At 37.4% G+C, this 18,347-nt stretch overlaps 1 protein-coding gene across 11 annotated transcripts in view; it reads left to right on the plus strand.

The window, feature by feature from the left end:
• CLOCK (clock circadian regulator) overlaps nucleotides 1-18,347 on the plus strand; it is a 144,313-nt gene that overhangs the window by 94,561 nt on the left and 31,405 nt on the right. For all 11 annotated transcript variants that reach the window (XM_029235758.1, XM_029235761.1, XM_029235757.1 and 8 more), the window contains 6 exons: nucleotides 4,761-4,850; nucleotides 11,631-11,751; nucleotides 15,550-15,663; nucleotides 15,799-15,917; nucleotides 17,684-17,766; nucleotides 17,979-18,085. In XM_029235758.1, coding sequence (XP_029091591.1) covers nucleotides 4,761-4,850; nucleotides 11,631-11,751; nucleotides 15,550-15,663; nucleotides 15,799-15,917; nucleotides 17,684-17,766; nucleotides 17,979-18,085 — 634 coding nt within the window. The remainder of the gene's footprint in view (nucleotides 1-4,760; nucleotides 4,851-11,630; nucleotides 11,752-15,549; nucleotides 15,664-15,798; nucleotides 15,918-17,683; nucleotides 17,767-17,978; nucleotides 18,086-18,347) is intronic.

The raw sequence follows: 18,347 nt of genomic DNA on the forward strand, positions 1-18,347 counted from the left end.
GTATATGTAATAGCCATGTCTCAAGTGTCTTTGTATATTGACTAAAGCCTAAGGCAACATTATTTTGCTAATTAATGAACTATTTTTCTATTTACACTTTAGGTGGAACAGTTAATTGCTGGATTAATTAAGTCTTTACCTATTCAGCAGAAATGTTACCGTATGAAAATTTGTTGGAGTATAAATACATTGTATATATATTTAAAGTTCTGCTTAAAATCTGAAAAATAACTGAGCACTTTTCGCATATTACCTCAGTGAATCCTCACAATAATCTTCTGAAGATAAACTATTAGTATCCCTTTCTAACTTTCAGATGGGGAAATTGAGGAACAAAGGGATTATGAAATTTGCTCAAAATAAAACAGTAATTAGCTTAGCTAGGACTCACTGCAGGAAGACTAGCCTCTGGTCCCGGTGGCCCCAGCCCTTGTGCCCACTGCCACTCATGAGACTTGTTTTCAGTGAAGGCTAGCCGTGGCACAGGACTTTTAGCTTAGTAACCAGCAGTCAACTCTTTAAGTCAGTGGACACCTAAGTTACAAACCAAATAACAGTTCCAATTTTGTTAAATTTTTTCTCCTCTTAGAAGTAGTTTGCCATTGTCCGAAATCATCTCTTTAGATAGAAGTAATACATTTATGAAGGGGTACACACAAGCTGATGTCTATAACCACAAGAAGAAATCAACTCATTTAATTCCTCTTTAATTTTTTCTTTGATTATTTGTCAGTGTAATCATTTAATAAGATCTTCTGTGTTAATCATAAGCTATTTATGTACCCTGCTTTATTGGTATGAAACATTTTTTATAAATTCATAAATTGATGTAATATCCACACTTAAGAATCTTAGCAAGGTAAATTACCTATTCACTAATAAGCTAAACGGAAAGCATTGTCCTCAAATTTGTCTTTACGATGAACAGATTTTTTAAATTAATTGCCAGGACACATGTAGTGCATATGTAGATAAGTGTTAAAAATAAAGAGTCCAGAGATTGTAACATTATATATAATATGCAACAGAGAAAATTTAAACATGTTAATTTTGAAAATATAAATTAGTTGTCTCATGATTATCCTCACTGCTTTTAAAATTACATTCCTGAAAAATACTACATTTATTTATTTTCAATATGTCAAGCATATTTTTGATTTTTAGTGAATATTTACAACTACTAAGTAAATATGCATTTTAAGTTCATATTGCCAAGATTGAAGGATATGTATAAATGTGTGTACTGTAACCTGAGTCCAACTAACCTAGTTGTGTTACTGTTTGCTGGTCACGTTGATAAGATTACAGTTAGGCAGTCTGGATACCCGTTTCAGCAGAATTTCGGATGTAGGCTATATCGTAGAATGTTAGAGCTGCTAGTAGAGGAGTTGGGATCATTCAGCTCAACCTCTTCATTTTACGGATGAGGCCTGGAGAGGCTGCAGCTTGTCTGGTCAGATTGCTAATTAATTCAAGAACTCAGACTAAGATCTTAAAATTCACTTATACCTTCTGTGTTGGCTGTCTTTCTCCATTCTTCCGTTGCCACCCGTCCCTCTTCCTCTTGTCTCTGTTGCTTAAGGAATATTCCTTGCTACCCTTGCTGGGGGTGTTGAGAGTAGCCAAGGAAATCAGGGCAGTTTACCCTGACCAGACCTCTATGCAAAGTCATCTCTGTGTGAAGTCATCTCCTTGTAAGGAGTTCTTTCTCCTTGGCACCTGGCAGCCCTCTCCAGTAATCTACAAGGGAAGGGCCAGTGCCCTGCCTGCCTCATCACAAGGTGGTTCTGTCCCCTTCCCTAGAACTTCCATCCAGTCTTCCCATATTAAACACCCACTAAGGAAACAGCGAAGGTTTACACAGGCCTTTTGTTGTGGGTAAAGTAGATGTCAAATAGGAAGATGAGTTTTAACTAATGAGCCCTTTCCCTCCTGTCGTACAACGTGGGCAAGGGATAACCTTCAAGGTCTTCAGTCTTGGTATGAGGATGTCCTTCTGTGTCGTGATCTTCCTTCCACATCTCTCGAGTCTTCCTCCCCAAGGCCCCTTCAGTTTTTGGTGTACCTGCTTACCTTCTTGGGAAATTACATTCTTCCACTCAAAAGAAGTTTGAGCCCTGGATCCCTTCTTGTGTTAAGACTTGGTGAGATGCTGGTGGAGGCTTTTCTCTGCTGAATCTTTGCCTGCTTTGAAAGAGGAAGGGGCAGGCTCTGGTTCTGGGAGTGGGATCAAGTCATTAAGAGTTCTGATTTTAGTTGATTCTCTTCACAGAAGAGAGTTGCATCCTAATTCCTAGCAACTAGAGATCATCATAGAAAATAGTAATTTGCTTTCAAAGATGACACAATCTAGCTTCACATGAGAAAAGCATGTCCTTCTTAACATCATTTTGACCCTTTTCCTTAGGAAATAATACCAACATTATTGTACCAAGGAGTTTTTGTAAAAATTTCATGAATTTGCTTAAAGTATAAGATTTTCACCCCCTCCCCTTACATTAGCCAAGAATGAGTTTGAGCCATTCTAGAAAACAGGCATCTACTCAAAATAAGTACTTTCTGATATCCAAACATCTCCCTCAATAGAAGAGGAGGTGGGGGATGCCTTTTTCCCTACTTCCAACACGTACCTCAGCAGTTACTTGGAGGGAGGTTACTCTAACTGTCAGATCCATAAATTACATACGGGTTATTTTTTAGTTGCCACGGGCCACACATATGCTAGTGCTGCAGATACAGTATTGGAGGAGTTATACATAATTCTCACTAGAGATTGTATCTTTTGAGAGAACCCTAAAACAAGAAATTCAAATTTAGTGTGATAACTTTTTTTTTTTTTTTTTTTTTTTTGCGGTAGGCGGGTCTCTCACTGCTGTGGCCTCTCCCGCTGCGGAGCACAGGCTCCGGACGCACAGGCCCAGTGGCCATGGCTCACAGGCCCAGCCGCTCCACGGCATGTGGGATCCCCCCGGACCAGGGCACGAACCCGTGTCCCCTGCATCGGCAGGCGGACTCCCAACCACTGTGCCACCAGGGAAGCCCTGTGATAACTATTTTGATAGGAGAAGAGGAACTCCTCTCATGGTGTATCTTTTCTGCTGTATATCTTCAACATCTTTTCTATTGCATCTTCTTTCCCTTCAGCCTGCAAATATATTTCAGTTACTTTTTTAAAAAATGACTTCCCTTGATACTTTGTCCCCTCAAAATGTGTCCTTTCATGAACTTTAGAAGGGAAGAAAGAGTGGTTTATAATAGACTTCTGATCATCCACCCACCTCTAAACTCATTGTAGTGTGACTCACCTTCCTATTGAAATTACTCTTAAAAGTCACCAAAATTCAGTCCTCATTTTCTCATTCCTTGTCTTATTTGATTCTATGTTATACTGAACCATCCCTCTTCCTCCTCATTCACTTTGCCATTCTTTCTTCCATTGACTTCATTGACAACAGCGTATTCTGTCTTTGTCATTTTCTCTGGTGCTTTTTGCTCCTTCTCATTCCCATAAACAGATTGTTCCCCAAGGATTTGTCTTTGGCATTCTCCTCTCTTTTGCAGATCTCATTTCTTCAGCTGCAACTTTGGTGCCTAGGATTCTCAAATGAAAAACTTTGTGATATGTGAATACAGGATTGCTTCATTATTATTATTACTATTTTATAAATTTATTTTTTAAAATTTTTGGCTGAGTCGGGTTGGGTCTTCGTTGCTGTGCACGGGCTTTCTCTAGTTGTGGCGAGTGGGGACTACTCTTCATTGAGGTACGCGTGCTTCTCATTGCGGTGGCTTCTCTTGTTGCAGAGCATGAGCTCTAGGCACGCAGGCTTCAGTAGTTGTGGCATGTGGGCTCAGTAGTTGTGGCTTGCGGGCTGTAGAGCGCAGGCTCAGTAGTTGTAGCACACGGGCTTAGTTGCTCCGCAGCATGTGGGATCGTCCCGGACCAGGGCTCGAACCCATGTCCCCTGCATTGGCAGGCGGATTCTTAACCACTGCGTCACCAGGGAAGTCCCAGGATTGCTTTATTATTAAGTATTGTTCCCCTATGCTGACTTCTCTCCTGAACTCTAACATCACATTTCTTAATGCTTGCCTAAGTCCGTCCTTCTCTATTCTTACTGCTGATAATTTCATTTGGATTCTCCTTAACTTCCCCAACTATTCTGAAGGCCACTGAGATTTTCCTCTTAATTCACTTTTTCCTCTAAATCCACTTTACACACTGCTTCCAGACCACTCTTGAAAAAAGTCCATATGTCTTGCCCTGGTATTCAAGGCCTATCATGATCTGACCTCAGCCTACTTTTTCAGCTTACTCCCTTTCACTTTATTCCCCATGTATCTCCCTGTGCTTCAGTCTGTACATAATATCTGTCTGTTAATATATCTGAAGGTGGTAATGTGTTCTTTTGTGTGCCGAAGACATATTATTGGTGGCCTATGTGCTTCGGAGATATTAACATCTTCAAATAAGGCCATTGTTGTATAATAACATGATAAAGGTAGAACATTGTTTCTACCTTTTAGAAACCAATCATCCAATAATGGCCATAGAGTGATTTTTTTTTTTTCCAGAAGCATTTTAAAATGCACAAAGATAGATACGATACTAAGGTATTATAAAGGGGAAAAGCTAGCATTTTGACAGTGCTCTGGAAATTTCCACAGTTAAGTCCTTTGTCATTTATCTTAGATTTTTATTTCTGTCCTGTGAAATACTTTTTTCTTTTCATTTAACTGACCATTATGTTTAATTTCAGGCTCTTGATGGTTTTTTTTTAGCAATCATGACAGATGGAAGCATAATATATGTCTCTGAGAGTGTAACTTCATTACTTGAACATTTACCGGTAAGTATAAAAATCCTGTGATCTTCTTATTTAATGCCTATTCTAAACGTTCTAAAGCACTAAGAAGTGGACCCCTCAGAGCAGTGCTGAACAGCGGTTGGAGCGGGGATGAGACCTCTAAATATGTCTCTTGTTTTAGTATGTCTGTATTTTCTCAGGTCAGTCATTAATCTATAGTGACTAAATGTTCAACTACCACTTTACCTAACCTCTATTCTTCTTGCCCTCTTTATTATCATGCTGAGTTTTCAGTATTAACTTTTTAATCAGTGTGGTGAAGATGTTGCTTAATCACTGAAATTATCTTGAGAATAACTAAATTTCTACTGAGATATTTGTCGCAGCTAAATAATAATTTTCTCAAAAGAATGACTTATAAGAACATACTGAAAATGATAGATATAGAACTTTTGTGCTCTGTGGCTTGAGTTGATAATATTTTAATGGCCATATTCAATTTGTTATTAATATCAAAAGAGTAGATAATTCGAAAAGAATTATAATTTTGATTAGAATGGTGAATACCTGAATTATGTATTTGCTGTTTTACTTAACATATATCTATTGAACATCTGCTCTGCCAGGTACTATGCTAGGTGCTCTGCTACAATTGACAGTTCTTATGAATTTGAAGTTTTTATTGAATTTGTAATGTTCTTATCTAAGATGGTGTTACCCAGAAACTGGGTTCGCCTCTTGGTGGGTGCCAAGCCAATAGACCCAACCAAGCCAAAGACTGGGAGAAGGAAGGATTTATCATAACTCGCAGCAAGTAAGGAGAACACGTGGTGGTGGTGGTGGGGGGATCTTTCACAAAGTAGTGTCTCCCCAGACAGCAAAATTGGGGAAGTTTTAAGCTAAGGGCACATGCATATTCAGGAAGGGGCTTTAGCAGAGGAGAATTCAGCATAGGAGTGGGGCAAAGGTTGACAGAGTCCCAGCTTTACTTGGCTGAAGTCAGAAAAGGTCAGCATTATCATTATATCCTCCACTTGGGGTGGGGGGCCTTGGTTCCTACAGAGCTCAGATGTATTATTATGTATATCCTTTGAGAAGGAACTAGGACTCTGCTTTATCCCTTCACTATTGTTTGCCTGCCTTTTCTCTCTCCCTGCATTCCTTTGTTCCCTTCAGATCATTAAATACTGAGATCAGGGCAAGCATTGTGGCCAGGCTTAGATTACAAAATGGCTTCTCTTATGTCAAGAAAGCTATTCCTGGTTCTCTTTCTCCAGGGCCCCCCTAACTTATCTGCTTACAGTGGGGCTTGTGGTGTAAATATTTTGAAGTTACTTATAAATTACTCTTAAAATGCCCATCTCTTGAAAATGTATAACAGTGCAGAGTCAACTGTTCTATAAGGATCTCTTTCAAGAGATGTTGAAAAGCAGTATCTCCTTCCCTCTGATTACTCTGCTACTTTGTACTTTGTAAAGAGAATGGACTCTATACTTAAAAGGCCAGATTCTAAAAGGGTACTTTGTTTCTGAAAGCCAGGCAGTAAGTAATTTGCTAATTTCTTTGGGTCACACAGAAAATGACTTGGCTTTACTGCTTCTCTAGGGGCTTTCTTTACAAGTAAGCTCAAACAATAGGTGATTAGCCCAACATCTAAAAATTGTTTGGGAATAAACAGTGAGATTATAGCAACATGTAAGTAAACTCCTATGGGCAGAGAAAAGGACAGAATTTTCTGGAGGACTCTTTTTAAAAAAATATTTACGGGGCTTCCCTGTTGGCGCAGTGGTTGAGAATCTGCCTGCTGATGCAGGGGACACGGGTTCGAGCCCTTGTCTGGAAAGATCCCACATGCCGCGGAGCAGCTGGGCCCGTGAGCCACAATTACCGAGCCTGCGCGTCTGGAGCCTGTGCTCCACAACAAGAGAGGCCGCGATAGTGAGAGGCCCGCACACCGCGATGAAGAGCGGCCCCCGCTTGCCACAACTAGAGAAAGCCCTCGCACAGAAACGAAGACCCAACACAGCCATAAATTAATTAATTAATTAATTAAAAATATATATATTTACGTAGTGAAAAAAGCCAGGGAAAGAAATCCTCGATAGGATTAAGATATGACTAAGATAAGATTGAAGAGTGGGCTCTAATAAATAAAACGAAAGAATGTATATAACAAAACAGAAGCAGGCTCACAGATAAAGAAAACAAACTGGTGGTTACCCGTGGTAAGATGGGGGGAGGGACGAGATAAGGGTATGGGATTACCCCTACTACGTATAAAATAGATAAGCAACAAGAATATATTGTACAGCACAGGGAAATATAGCCATTATTTTGTAATAACTTTAAAGTATAAATAACTTTTGTAATAACCTTGTAAAAACTTTTGTAGTAACTTTGGAGTGTAATCTATAAACAAAATTGAATCACTCTATTGTGCATCTGAAACTAATAATACTATAAATCAACTACACTTTAATTAAAAAATAAAGTTAAGTAACTTGAATAAAGGTATAATTATATGCTTTTAAACCACAGACATTTTTATTGGATTTTCTTTCGGTTATGTATTTATAGAAACTATATAATCTTTAATTTAGTCATAGTCAGGGTATAATTTGCAATGTGGTCAGACTTTTTAAAAGCCTGCTTCTTGGGCACTTTCCCTGGACTTCATTGAGAATTAGATTCCTTTTCTCTGTGTTCTCACGTTACCTTATACGTACTGCCACCGTGATACTTACAGTGAATTGTAATTTTCTGTTTATTTTGATAATAATGGTAGATGTAAGCTTCCTAAGTGCAGGGACTTCATCTCTGTATCCACGTGTGCTGGCTCATTTCTCAGAGAGGCACTTACGAATTATTGATTGAGTAGAAGAAAGTGAGTAGATTATTTGATGTAGATGTTTTAAAAACTCCTTCCTAATGGCACACTGGTGTTGGATCTTTAGTGAGGGAATATTTAATTGCATTTTGAAATAACATGTCTACCACAGATCTAGTTGGGATCCAAGTGTTTGATCATTAACATTCTCCCCTCAGTGAGAAACCTCGTCACCATTCCCTCCTGGATTTTTTTTTAAAACTTTTAATTTTAGAACTATTTGTAGATTTATAGAAAAATCGAGAAGATAGTACAGAGAGTTCCCATATGTCCCCTACCCAGTTTCCTCTGTTAGTAACATCTTCTGGATCTTTTTGATTGTCTTGTCAGCCAAAGCATGTAGCAGGTGAACGTTTGGGCAGAGGAGGTCGCTGCTGATCCAGCAGACCCATTTCATTCCATGCGGAGTTAATAAGTAGCCTTTATTAAAACAGTTTTTGTGTTTTTTTTTTTTTTACCGCTCTCCAGTTACGGTGGATACTTTCCTTCACATCACTGACAATGTTGTATGTTATTTGAAGGTTTGAAAACAAAAACACAAGTGTGTTTTGAGAAAATGAAGTAATACTTGTTTAGGATCAAACACAGTAAGGAAAAAAGTATGTGATTTTCTGTTTTGGCTTGCTATTAATAATTAAACTGTAACAGATGCCAAACAAAAGGTTTAAAACAATGGTGTGCCTTTCTTTGTATTTGAACATGCATACCTTTTTGTCTAAAACAGAATTTTGGCTCTTGCCCAGAGGGGGAGAAACATTAGCAAATCTCTAAATACAGACTTTAGTGTTTATAATTCAGTTCTGTTGAGAAATTAAAATTTGCCATCTTAATCAGTGGTCAGTGTAACAACATTTTTTAATTTAAATTTGACTGTAAAATTGCAAGACTGATTCTATAGGTCCTGCAAAAAATTTTTTAACTTTGTCATGCCATACTTATGAAATTAATTTAGGTACATTTTAACCTATTTGTGGCTAATAATCAGGAAAGGAAATTTATGAATTTTTTTTTTCCTGGTGGGGCTTTCTACAACAAAATTATGGGGTCATACCACCTCCATGCCAGAAGGGATTTTAGACATCCTTAGCCCAGCCCCTTTATGTTTGTTAGAAGCATACATGAAACCCAGAGAAATGGGACTTAATTGTACAATTTAGTGGAAGTGCCAAGACATAAAGTTGGGTCTCTTTACCAGGAACTTAAAGTTTAAAAGTTTACAGTTTAAGATTGTTTTCCTCATACTTGCTTAAATGTGTTCCTGAGAAGAGAGTATATTAAATTTGTTACCACGTAATATAGGAAGGAAGATTCACCATGTTACAGCCTAACAGGGTCCAGGACTAAAAGTGCCACTATTAAGATACTGTATGAGCATTTCATTTTCTACTCTTCTTAACTTGGTAATTTTGAATTATAAACACAAGAATGTGCTAAGAAAGTCAGTACCATCTTTGGTGTAAATGCAGTATGCAGAAATAACAATTTAGAATTTTTTTCAATAGTTATATGATTATTGGTGAGTAAATACTTTTAATAAGAAAACAAATATTTGAAATAAGCAAATAAAGCTTACTTGATTGCGCCAGAATCTCTGTTCCTTACGCCTGTACATAAGGAGCATAGTTGTTTAAAAATATGTTATATCCAACATATACCTGACATTTTTTTGGAGGAGCTTTCAGTCCCTTTTGAGCAGCTACTCTCTGTAGCAGGTATTTGTCAGTTTTCTCGCTGAGGAAAAGATAATTGATGAGAGTTAATAATTTCCACCAAGCGGTTGCATTGACCTAATGTAAAGAAAACAGCCTATTGATTTATATCATATGGCAATCAGCAGGATTTACATTTCTTCTTCATGAAAATAATTGAGGGACACAGAAGGATCCAGATAGCTGTCACTTCCTTCTCTTTCCTTTGAATTGTGCTTGGGAACTGAGTGGATGGTATGGCAGCATCAAGTATGATCAACTTCATTTAGAGATTGGAAGTGTAATGGTTAATGGAACATCACACATCAGTTAGTTTGCCTACTAAGTCTGATACTTCAGTTCATCAAGTGTCTGGGGAAGCAGATGGTGGAGAAGCAGTGCTTGTGATTACACCGCTCTGTATACTAGGTAATCATATATGTTCTCTATACATATGAGACAGCCTATAGATTTATAGATAAAAAAGCAAGGGTGACAAAGCTTAGATCGTACTTTACTGAAATAGTGGAAGAAGTGTCAGTAAAAGTAAATAATTGTAGGAAACTAATCATCTCCAAAATGAGTTTTGGTTCTACAAATATCTTATTTTTCTATCAAGACTATTTTTTATATTAATGTCTATGCCTATATTTTAATGCTTTATTTTATGAATAAAAGGCAATTTTCTAGCCTTTTTTTGTTGTTCATGCCTTAATTTTTTGTTTATTCCGTCTGTTCTAGAGACTTTTCAGACATTCAGAAAAATTCCTTGTTAAAGTGCAGATATATTTTTGGTGTGGTTTCCCCTTAAGGCTTATCAAGTAACTCCTTAATTCAAAATAATTTACTGCACTAATAACCGATATGTGCAAAGCTCAGTGTTATTGTGTCTTGATTTGAAGGATAGGAGATAAAGGTGTAAGAGATAGGGCCCTTTAATTCACCCACAGAGCGGTAGGACGTAGAGATTAAAATATAATTAAATATTTTTGATGGGAAATGAAGGATATGAGTAGTAATTACTAAAGGAACTTTATTATTTTTACTTTGGATTATGCAGTTAAGGGACATATTATTGAAGGAAATAATTTGAACTGGTGTTTGCAAGATGGAAGGGTACAAACATGTGGTGAGAGAGGGGAAAGGTACTCCATGAGGTGGACCTTGAAGGCTAGAGAAGATACAGAAGGAAGAGTGTAAATGTATGGCTTGTACAAGAGTGGTAAACACCCCTTTTCCCACCTCTTACCATCCCCAGTGGCTGTTTTTTGTTACTGTTTGAAGTTTGTTTTGTTTTTAACAATCTTTACAGTGTTTGAAATACAAAATAAAAGTGAAATTTCTTAGTGGAACCCTTAGCCCGCTTTCACAACTCCTTTTCACTTCCCTTGCCCTCCATGCCTACCTCCATAGTCTTGGAGATACCACTTCAGTAACCCCAGGATTCCACAGGGCAGTTTGAAAATGTAGAGAAGCCAGGTAGACTGCGTGGGATTTGGCAGGAAATGTGAAGTCACTAAAGTTTTGTTGTCGATGGTTCTTACAGATGGGCACTGTCCTATTCACTTCTGATTCCACAGCCATGGCGCATTGTAGGCTACCTGTTGCTTTGTCAAATTACTGTTGATTAAAGCCGTATTTTAGCAAGGATTATAATGCTCAGCACATAACTTGCCTTTTTTGGGGAAGAGGGTGGTTATCTTAAAGCATGGCTTTTTGACAATGGGATACAGGATAGATGGCTGGAAAAGATGAAATAAAAAAGAAAGGACACATTGGACAAATGAAATGACACTAAAGTCAAGCCTCCTCTTCATGTAGCCTGTGGCCACTCCTGTGGTCCTTTATTGTAGTGTACACCACCATAACTTACCAGAGTTTGGGACGTATGGTAAGGCTACATCTGGTAGCCTAAGATTCTTCTAATCAACTTTCTTAGTCCTGTTATATTTTACATGTTCAAATTTGAAACTCACCTTTGCAAATAACTTATCAGACTTTCAAAGGTCATATTGATCATGAATCTGATGACGCTAGTCTCAGAGGCAATGAAGTCATGTTAACCTCGTTCACCTTCTCAGTCTTGTTTTTTGAGTTGTGCTCTGTAACGTGACGTTTGTCAGTTTTCACAGATAATTAAACGTTAACCATATGCTCATCTGATGTATTAAGAGTGATTATGTACTTTTAAAATAAATGTCTCTTGAATCACTATAATTATTTAACTTTTAAAAATTTCTTTTTCAGTCAGATCTTGTGGATCAAAGTATATTTAATTTTATCCCAGAGGGGGAACATTCAGAAGTTTATAAAATACTCTCTACGCATCTGCTGGAAAGTGATTCATTAACCCCTGAATATTTAAAATGTAAGTAGTAGTTCTTAAACAAAAAGTTAAACAGATTTGGTTGCGTTATCCTTTACTTTTGTAATTTTGTGACAAACCCAGGTATGTTTAACCAAATTAACACGTGGCATCGTTCCAAATACCCTATTAGATCCTTTTTAAATACTAACATATGGTGGAATTATGACCATATTAGAAGTCTGAACTCTTCCAGAATACATTGAAACCTCATCTTTTTGTTACAGTATGCCATAAAACTGTATTTTACACAAAAATGGAACTTGCAGTATATTCTTTTTAATTTTTATATGAAATCTTACTGTGTTTAATGAGAGAAAATGAAACAGCTCATTTTCAGCATCACTAACCAATTGAACACTGAAACTATGGGGCAAGACTTCTATATTTAAAAAAATGATTTAATAAAGGAAATTGCTTTATTAATTAAACAGTAATTTATTGGATATGTCTAGTGTGCCAGACATTTGTGTGCTATACCATAAAAGTGCCAAGAATAGGGAAAACCAGTCCCTGCCTTTAATAAGTGTAAAATACCATGGTATAATCTGACTTTTCTCCTAGATTCACTGGACAAATTAACTTGACCAGAATACCTCATTTTCTTGCATAAATTATCCTGTGTAAAATCTGAAATCATTACAGCACTACATTTGGCCATTAGTGATTAGATGTCTTCTTTAGCTACTTTTTCCATGATTTTTAAGTTTTGACCTTTCCAGTAATACTGACGTGAATCATTTTAAAGGTTCTTTATATTTTGAATCTTCAAATTCTGTAGAACACTAACCGTTCAAGAATTGAGATACACATACACACACAGACACACACACACACACACGTGTAAGTATGTGTGAACATACATCTTTGATAAGATAGCCTGTCAGAAGGAGTTGAGAAGATGAAAAACTGGAGACCAGGAGAATCCATTTGAAGCCTATTTATAATTGTTTAAAAATCAAGTTCCTATGACATTGACCAAGAGACTAGTCTTTCACCTAGGAGAAAGATTTGGGTTGGATATAATGACGTAGAGGCCAGTTATAGGCCTGTAAACGGTATTTGAAGTCATGGATTGAATGATGTTGCTTGAGGTAAATATATAGAGTAAGGAGAGAAAAATTAGAAAGATGGAACCCTGGGCCATGGCAAGAGGTGGACAAAAGAGGAGTCTGCTTTAGAGACCTTCACAAGGGCAACATTGTCTGGAGAACTGAACGAAAGCCTTTGGCAGAAATACAGACCTTAGGCTTCCGTTTCCAAGATCAGGCAAGAATACTTTTTTTAAAAAAAAAATAATTAATTTATTTTTGGCTGCGTTGGGTCTTTGTTGCTGCTCACGGGCTTCCTGTAGTTGTGGTGAGCGGGGGGCTACCCTTCGTTGCAGTGTGCAGGCTTCTCGTTGTGGTGGCTTATCTTGTTGCGGAACACGGGCTCTAGGGCGCGGGCTCAGTAGTTGTGGCACGTGGGCTCAGTAGTTGTGGCTCGTGGGCACTAGAGCAGAGGCTCAGTAGTTGTGGCACATGGGCTTAGTTGCTCCGAGGCATGTGGGATCTTCCCAGACCAGGGCTTAAACCCGTGTCCCCTGCATTGGCAGGTGGATTCTTAACCACTGTACCACCAGGGAAGTCCCCAAGAATACTTTTTTTTTTTTTGCGGTACACGGGCCTCTTCCGTTGTGGAGCACAGGCTCTGGACGCGCAGGCTCAGCGGCCATGGCTCACGGGCCCAGCTGCTTCGCGGCATGTGGGATCTTCCCGGACCGGGGCACAAACCCGTGTCCCCTGCATCGGCAGGCAGACTCTCAACCACTGCACCACCAGGGAAGCCCTCCCCAAGAATACTTTTTAATAGAGAAAAGCCTTAATTAAATGACTTTCAGACCTCCTGCTTAAAGAACTGATATACAAAAAAAGTTATTTCTTTTTTTGTACATGAAAAAGATGTTTCATGTCAAAGGAGTAAACGAGATGTAAAACAGAGGGTAAATTGCTTGGAAAATTCAGGATTCTGTAAATACGCCATTTGGGCCATAATGAAGGTGAGGTAGTACAGGTGATGTGATTTGTGTCTAGAGAAGGAAATAGGGCCTAATGTTTCATCCTAAACAGTTTGGTTTTTATTTTTTAACGTAGTGAGAAGCCAGTGCAAGGGGATTTGGGTGGTTTTGTGGTCTGAAAAGGAAATCTCTCAGGTGGAAAATTTTGAAAAATAACCAGAATGGAGATTAAAAGGATAGCAGTAGAAGTAAGGATGGAGAGGAAAGCACGCATTCGATTGTTGAGTGGATAAATTCAGTAGGACTTGGTGTTAGGCACAGGTGTCCAAATAGCTAGGGATCATCCGTGGGGAAGATTTTAGGAAGAGAGTAGTTAGAGTTTGAACCTGTTGAGTTTGATGATAAACCCATTCATGATAATAACAGAAGAGTATGTGTTTGATGCTGTGAGTGAAGAGAGGTGTTATTAGTCCTTGAGTGCTGAAATAATAATAATGAAAGTGATGTTAGTCTTAGAGTAATAGGCAAGGGTGAATCTGAGTGGGAAGAGTGTGGAGGCATGGAGAATCCATTTTTGCAGTTACCTAGATACAGGGTAATTTACATCTGTACTAAGTTGGTGGCACTGGATGCTCATTTGGAAAAAATGACTCATGAGAGCTTCCTTGGTGAAATGAACAGCACATCCTATGACAGATTAGTTTGGGAACTGGTGATAGGACGAGAAGAGACCAAATTGATATGATTTCTAACTAAGCAGTTAGAAATCATATAGGACGAAGGGGAAGGGCAGCTGGCTTAGGAAGAAAGGGGGATAAATTCACTTTCAAATATTTTGAGTTTCACTTAACTGATGGGACAATCAGGTAGAGATGTTCTGAAATCAAATAGCGATATGAGACTTGGTCTTATATAAAATGTTAGAGTTGGGGAGAGAGATTTAGGAGTAAATAATTTTGTCAATGCTGGTAAGTTTGTAAAGGATAATAGATTACAATCAAAAGAACTTTTTGGGCTTCCCTGGTGGCGCAGTGGTTAAAAGAACTTTTGTGATGCCCATAGTTTGGAGACTGATGAGCAGAAGAGATAGAAATAGTAAGGTAGGAAGGTAAGTTTCATACTATGGGAATGAAAACATGTGAATTTTAAGAAGAGGTAGAAACAGTGAGGAAAGACCATTGAGCTTAATACAGACGTGGGTGATTTTTAGAAGAGGAGTTTCTATAGAGGTGTGAGGGCAAAAGCCACAATGCATAAAGTTAAGGGAGGTAAACATACGGAAACTAGAGCACATAATGAAAAGGAAGGAGATCTGTGTTACTGAAAAGAGTAGCATGGAAAACTCTATATGTTTGCGATGGAAAGACCTGAACAAATTTAAAAGTAGAAAGTAAGGAACCAAAGAAGAACATGTGTGGATGTTAAAGGAATGAATACCGTGGTGTGGCCCTGGTCCTGGAGAAGGAAGAGAGGAAAGACTGTTCAAGGTAGACATAGAAGTATTAACTTTGGAATAGGAAGCAAAACCTTTCTTTGAAATTAGAGTGAAGAATGAGAAGGAAGGACAAATAAAAATGGAGGAACATGGAGTGGCTTGTATCAGAAGATCTGTTTTCTTTATTAAGGACAAGGTGAGATCATCTAAAGAAACTGCTTTTATGGACTAAACAAAATGTCATTGAGGACCTCTGTTGGAGGAAATAATGATTGTAGACTTATACAACTGTTATAATCTTACTTTGTGTGATATATCATTCATTATGATAAATCACAAATATGTCATATTTTTTCTCTTATTTCAGCAAAAAATCAGTTAGAATTTTGTTGTCATATGCTTCGAGGAACAATAGACCCAAAGGAGCCATCTACTTATGAATATGTGAAATTTATAGGAAATTTCAAATCTTTAAACAGTGGTAAGTTAAAATGCTTCTTTTGCAATGTAATTTCACTTGGTATTCTTTTAAGCTCTTAAGGACAGATGTTTGAATATCAGTAAAAACTAGGTTTTACTGGAGTAACTGTTGATACTTATTTCCTTATTGTTTTAGTATCCACTTCAGCACACAATGGTTTTGAAGGAACAATACAACGCACACACAAGCCTTCTTATGAAGATAGAGTTTGTTTTGTAGCTACTGTCAGATTAGCTACACCTCAGTTCATCAAGGTATGTTTCTAATTTTATTTCACAAAGGGGTTTCACTTTATATTATGAGAATTGTCTGTGTAATTTTTTTGTTGTTTCCAGATACTTCCTGTAAACATTGAAGTGGTAATGGCCATGAGACATTAAACGTACATGATCATGATATTTTTGAAGCAAATAATGAGTTATCAAGGCACTCATTAAATTATGTAACTAAGTTTTAGATGTATACCCTTTGTAGTTAACCAGTGGTTATGTATCACCGTTGTCCTGCTTTTGTGCAAAATTTTAATATGCGTTTTTTGTATGGTTCACAACTACAGTAAAGGGGAAAAGCCAAAAATCTAGGTAAATTTAAAAGATTGGTTTTGAAATTTTCTTTTGAAATGCACAAGTTGCTTTTTACTGCCTTTCATGTACCTCTTCAGTGTTGAAATTCAGTTACAAATAATTTATTTCTATATCCTGGGCCCAGGAAGCAGACGATTGGCAGGGGAGTGGGAAAATCAAAGACTTCAGTCACTGGCAAGTGGCTGGAAATAAGCCAGGTCAAGATTTTGAATTTAGGGAAACACCATATTATAGGACAGAGTACCGAATTAGCAGTTAGAGGAGCTTGAACCAGTCTCGCTCTGCTTGTTTTGATCTTAACAGCAGTGGCTAAAATGTTTATTGAGTGCTTACCACATGCTGTATACTTTACATGAGTTATTTAATTCTTAAAAATGCTGGTATGACCACCATTTTATATGTAAGGAAACTGTGGCCTTAGGGAAGTTAAATTACTTGCCCAAAGTCACAGCTGTTAAGCAGTAGAACTGAGATTGGTTCTAATTCTTTTTCTCTCAGAGCCCAAACTCTTAATCACTACCTTGTGCTACAGAAGGTCATTCAAGGACACAGAGGCAGGTTGGAATACATTGTTGAGTATGACTAGAGTCTAGGGTTACTGTGTGTGGAGGAGCGGATAGAGATGGTGAGAGGTGATGTTAGAAAAGTAAGCAGATGCCGGCAATGAAATGTGCTTCTTTCTTTGTTGTTTGTTTCTCCTTGCTGAAGAGTGTAGATTTTATCCTGATGGAATGAGCAACCATTAAGGTTTTTAAGCAGGGAAGTTATACGATCATATTTGAGTATTTATAAGGTAATTGTGGCCAGAATAGAAGATGAGTTGAAGGACAGGGAGACTTGTTTGGGGAGACACTTTGGCAATAGTGTGAGCCAATGATGGCAAGGGTCTAGAGTCTAAACTAAGACGCTGAAGCTGGATGGGATCGAACAGATTTCTTAAAAATTTAGAAGGTGAAATTGAAAGGATTTAATAGTGGCCATTTAGATGGTGAATGGTGAAAATGAGTGTATTGTGACTATCAGATTTCTAGACTTAATGGCATAACACAGGTATGCCTCTGTTAATGAGATGGAACGTTGTGTAACTGGGTATGAGGAGTAAAGCAGTTAAGTTTATTTTAGGACACGTTGAGTTTGTGACGTGCAGGAACATCCAGGCAGAAATACAGAACTCTAATTCAGGAGAGAGATCTGAATTCAGAATTAGGGTTTTTAGGCATGTGAGTGAACAGAGAAATGTGTCGAGTGGAGAAGTACTCCTCCAGAAGCCTGCATCTATTTATTGCCATATTCCTTGGTACTAGAAAATAAAAATGTATTAAAAAAATGTTTAGGGAAAAGTTAGCTAAGAATGACTTTTACAGCTAACAATGTTTGGGACTGTGCTAAGGACACTGAAAAGTATTTCTAAATTTTAATTCTTAATTTATTTGTAGGAAATGTGCACTGTTGAAGAACCTAATGAAGAGTTTACATCTAGACATAGTTTAGAATGGAAGTTTCTATTTCTAGATCACAGGTAACTCCCATTTTAAAATTCCATAAAAAGATAATAATCATATTATAATTCTTGAAATTAATGGATTTCAAGGACAAACTTTTTCTCATCAGGGCACTCAAACTCATTATCCATTATTTAAAAAATAAAGGTTCCTCCCAAAATTGATTTCTAGTTGAGTATTTTTCATTATGGAAAAATTCATAATATTGGTTGTTTTATATGTAATTTAGGGCACCACCCATAATAGGATATTTGCCATTTGAAGTTCTGGGAACATCAGGCTATGATTACTATCATGTGGATGACCTAGAAAATTTGGCAAAGTGTCATGAGCACTGTAAGTAGATTTTAATATTTCTGGTGATAATAACTTTTTAATCTGTAAATAACTGTCATATTAATAGTAGGTGGTGAAATACCAACTTAGAACCATTTTTGTATTTTTGAAATGTATTGGAAATTTTTTCTTTGTATATATAACTAATTCCATTAGGAATCCTAGATCAAGTCTAAATTAAACTTCTTCCCATTCTACATATTTCAGTCTATAGTAGTAAGTACAGTTTTATAATATGGCATCTAATAAACCTTGTTTTGAA

This window comes from Monodon monoceros, unplaced genomic scaffold (genome assembly GCF_005190385.1).
Source record: "Monodon monoceros isolate NGI ecotype Baffin Bay Population unplaced genomic scaffold, NGI_Narwhal_1 Super_Scaffold_20, whole genome shotgun sequence".
Lineage (NCBI taxonomy): Eukaryota > Metazoa > Chordata > Mammalia > Artiodactyla > Monodontidae > Monodon > Monodon monoceros.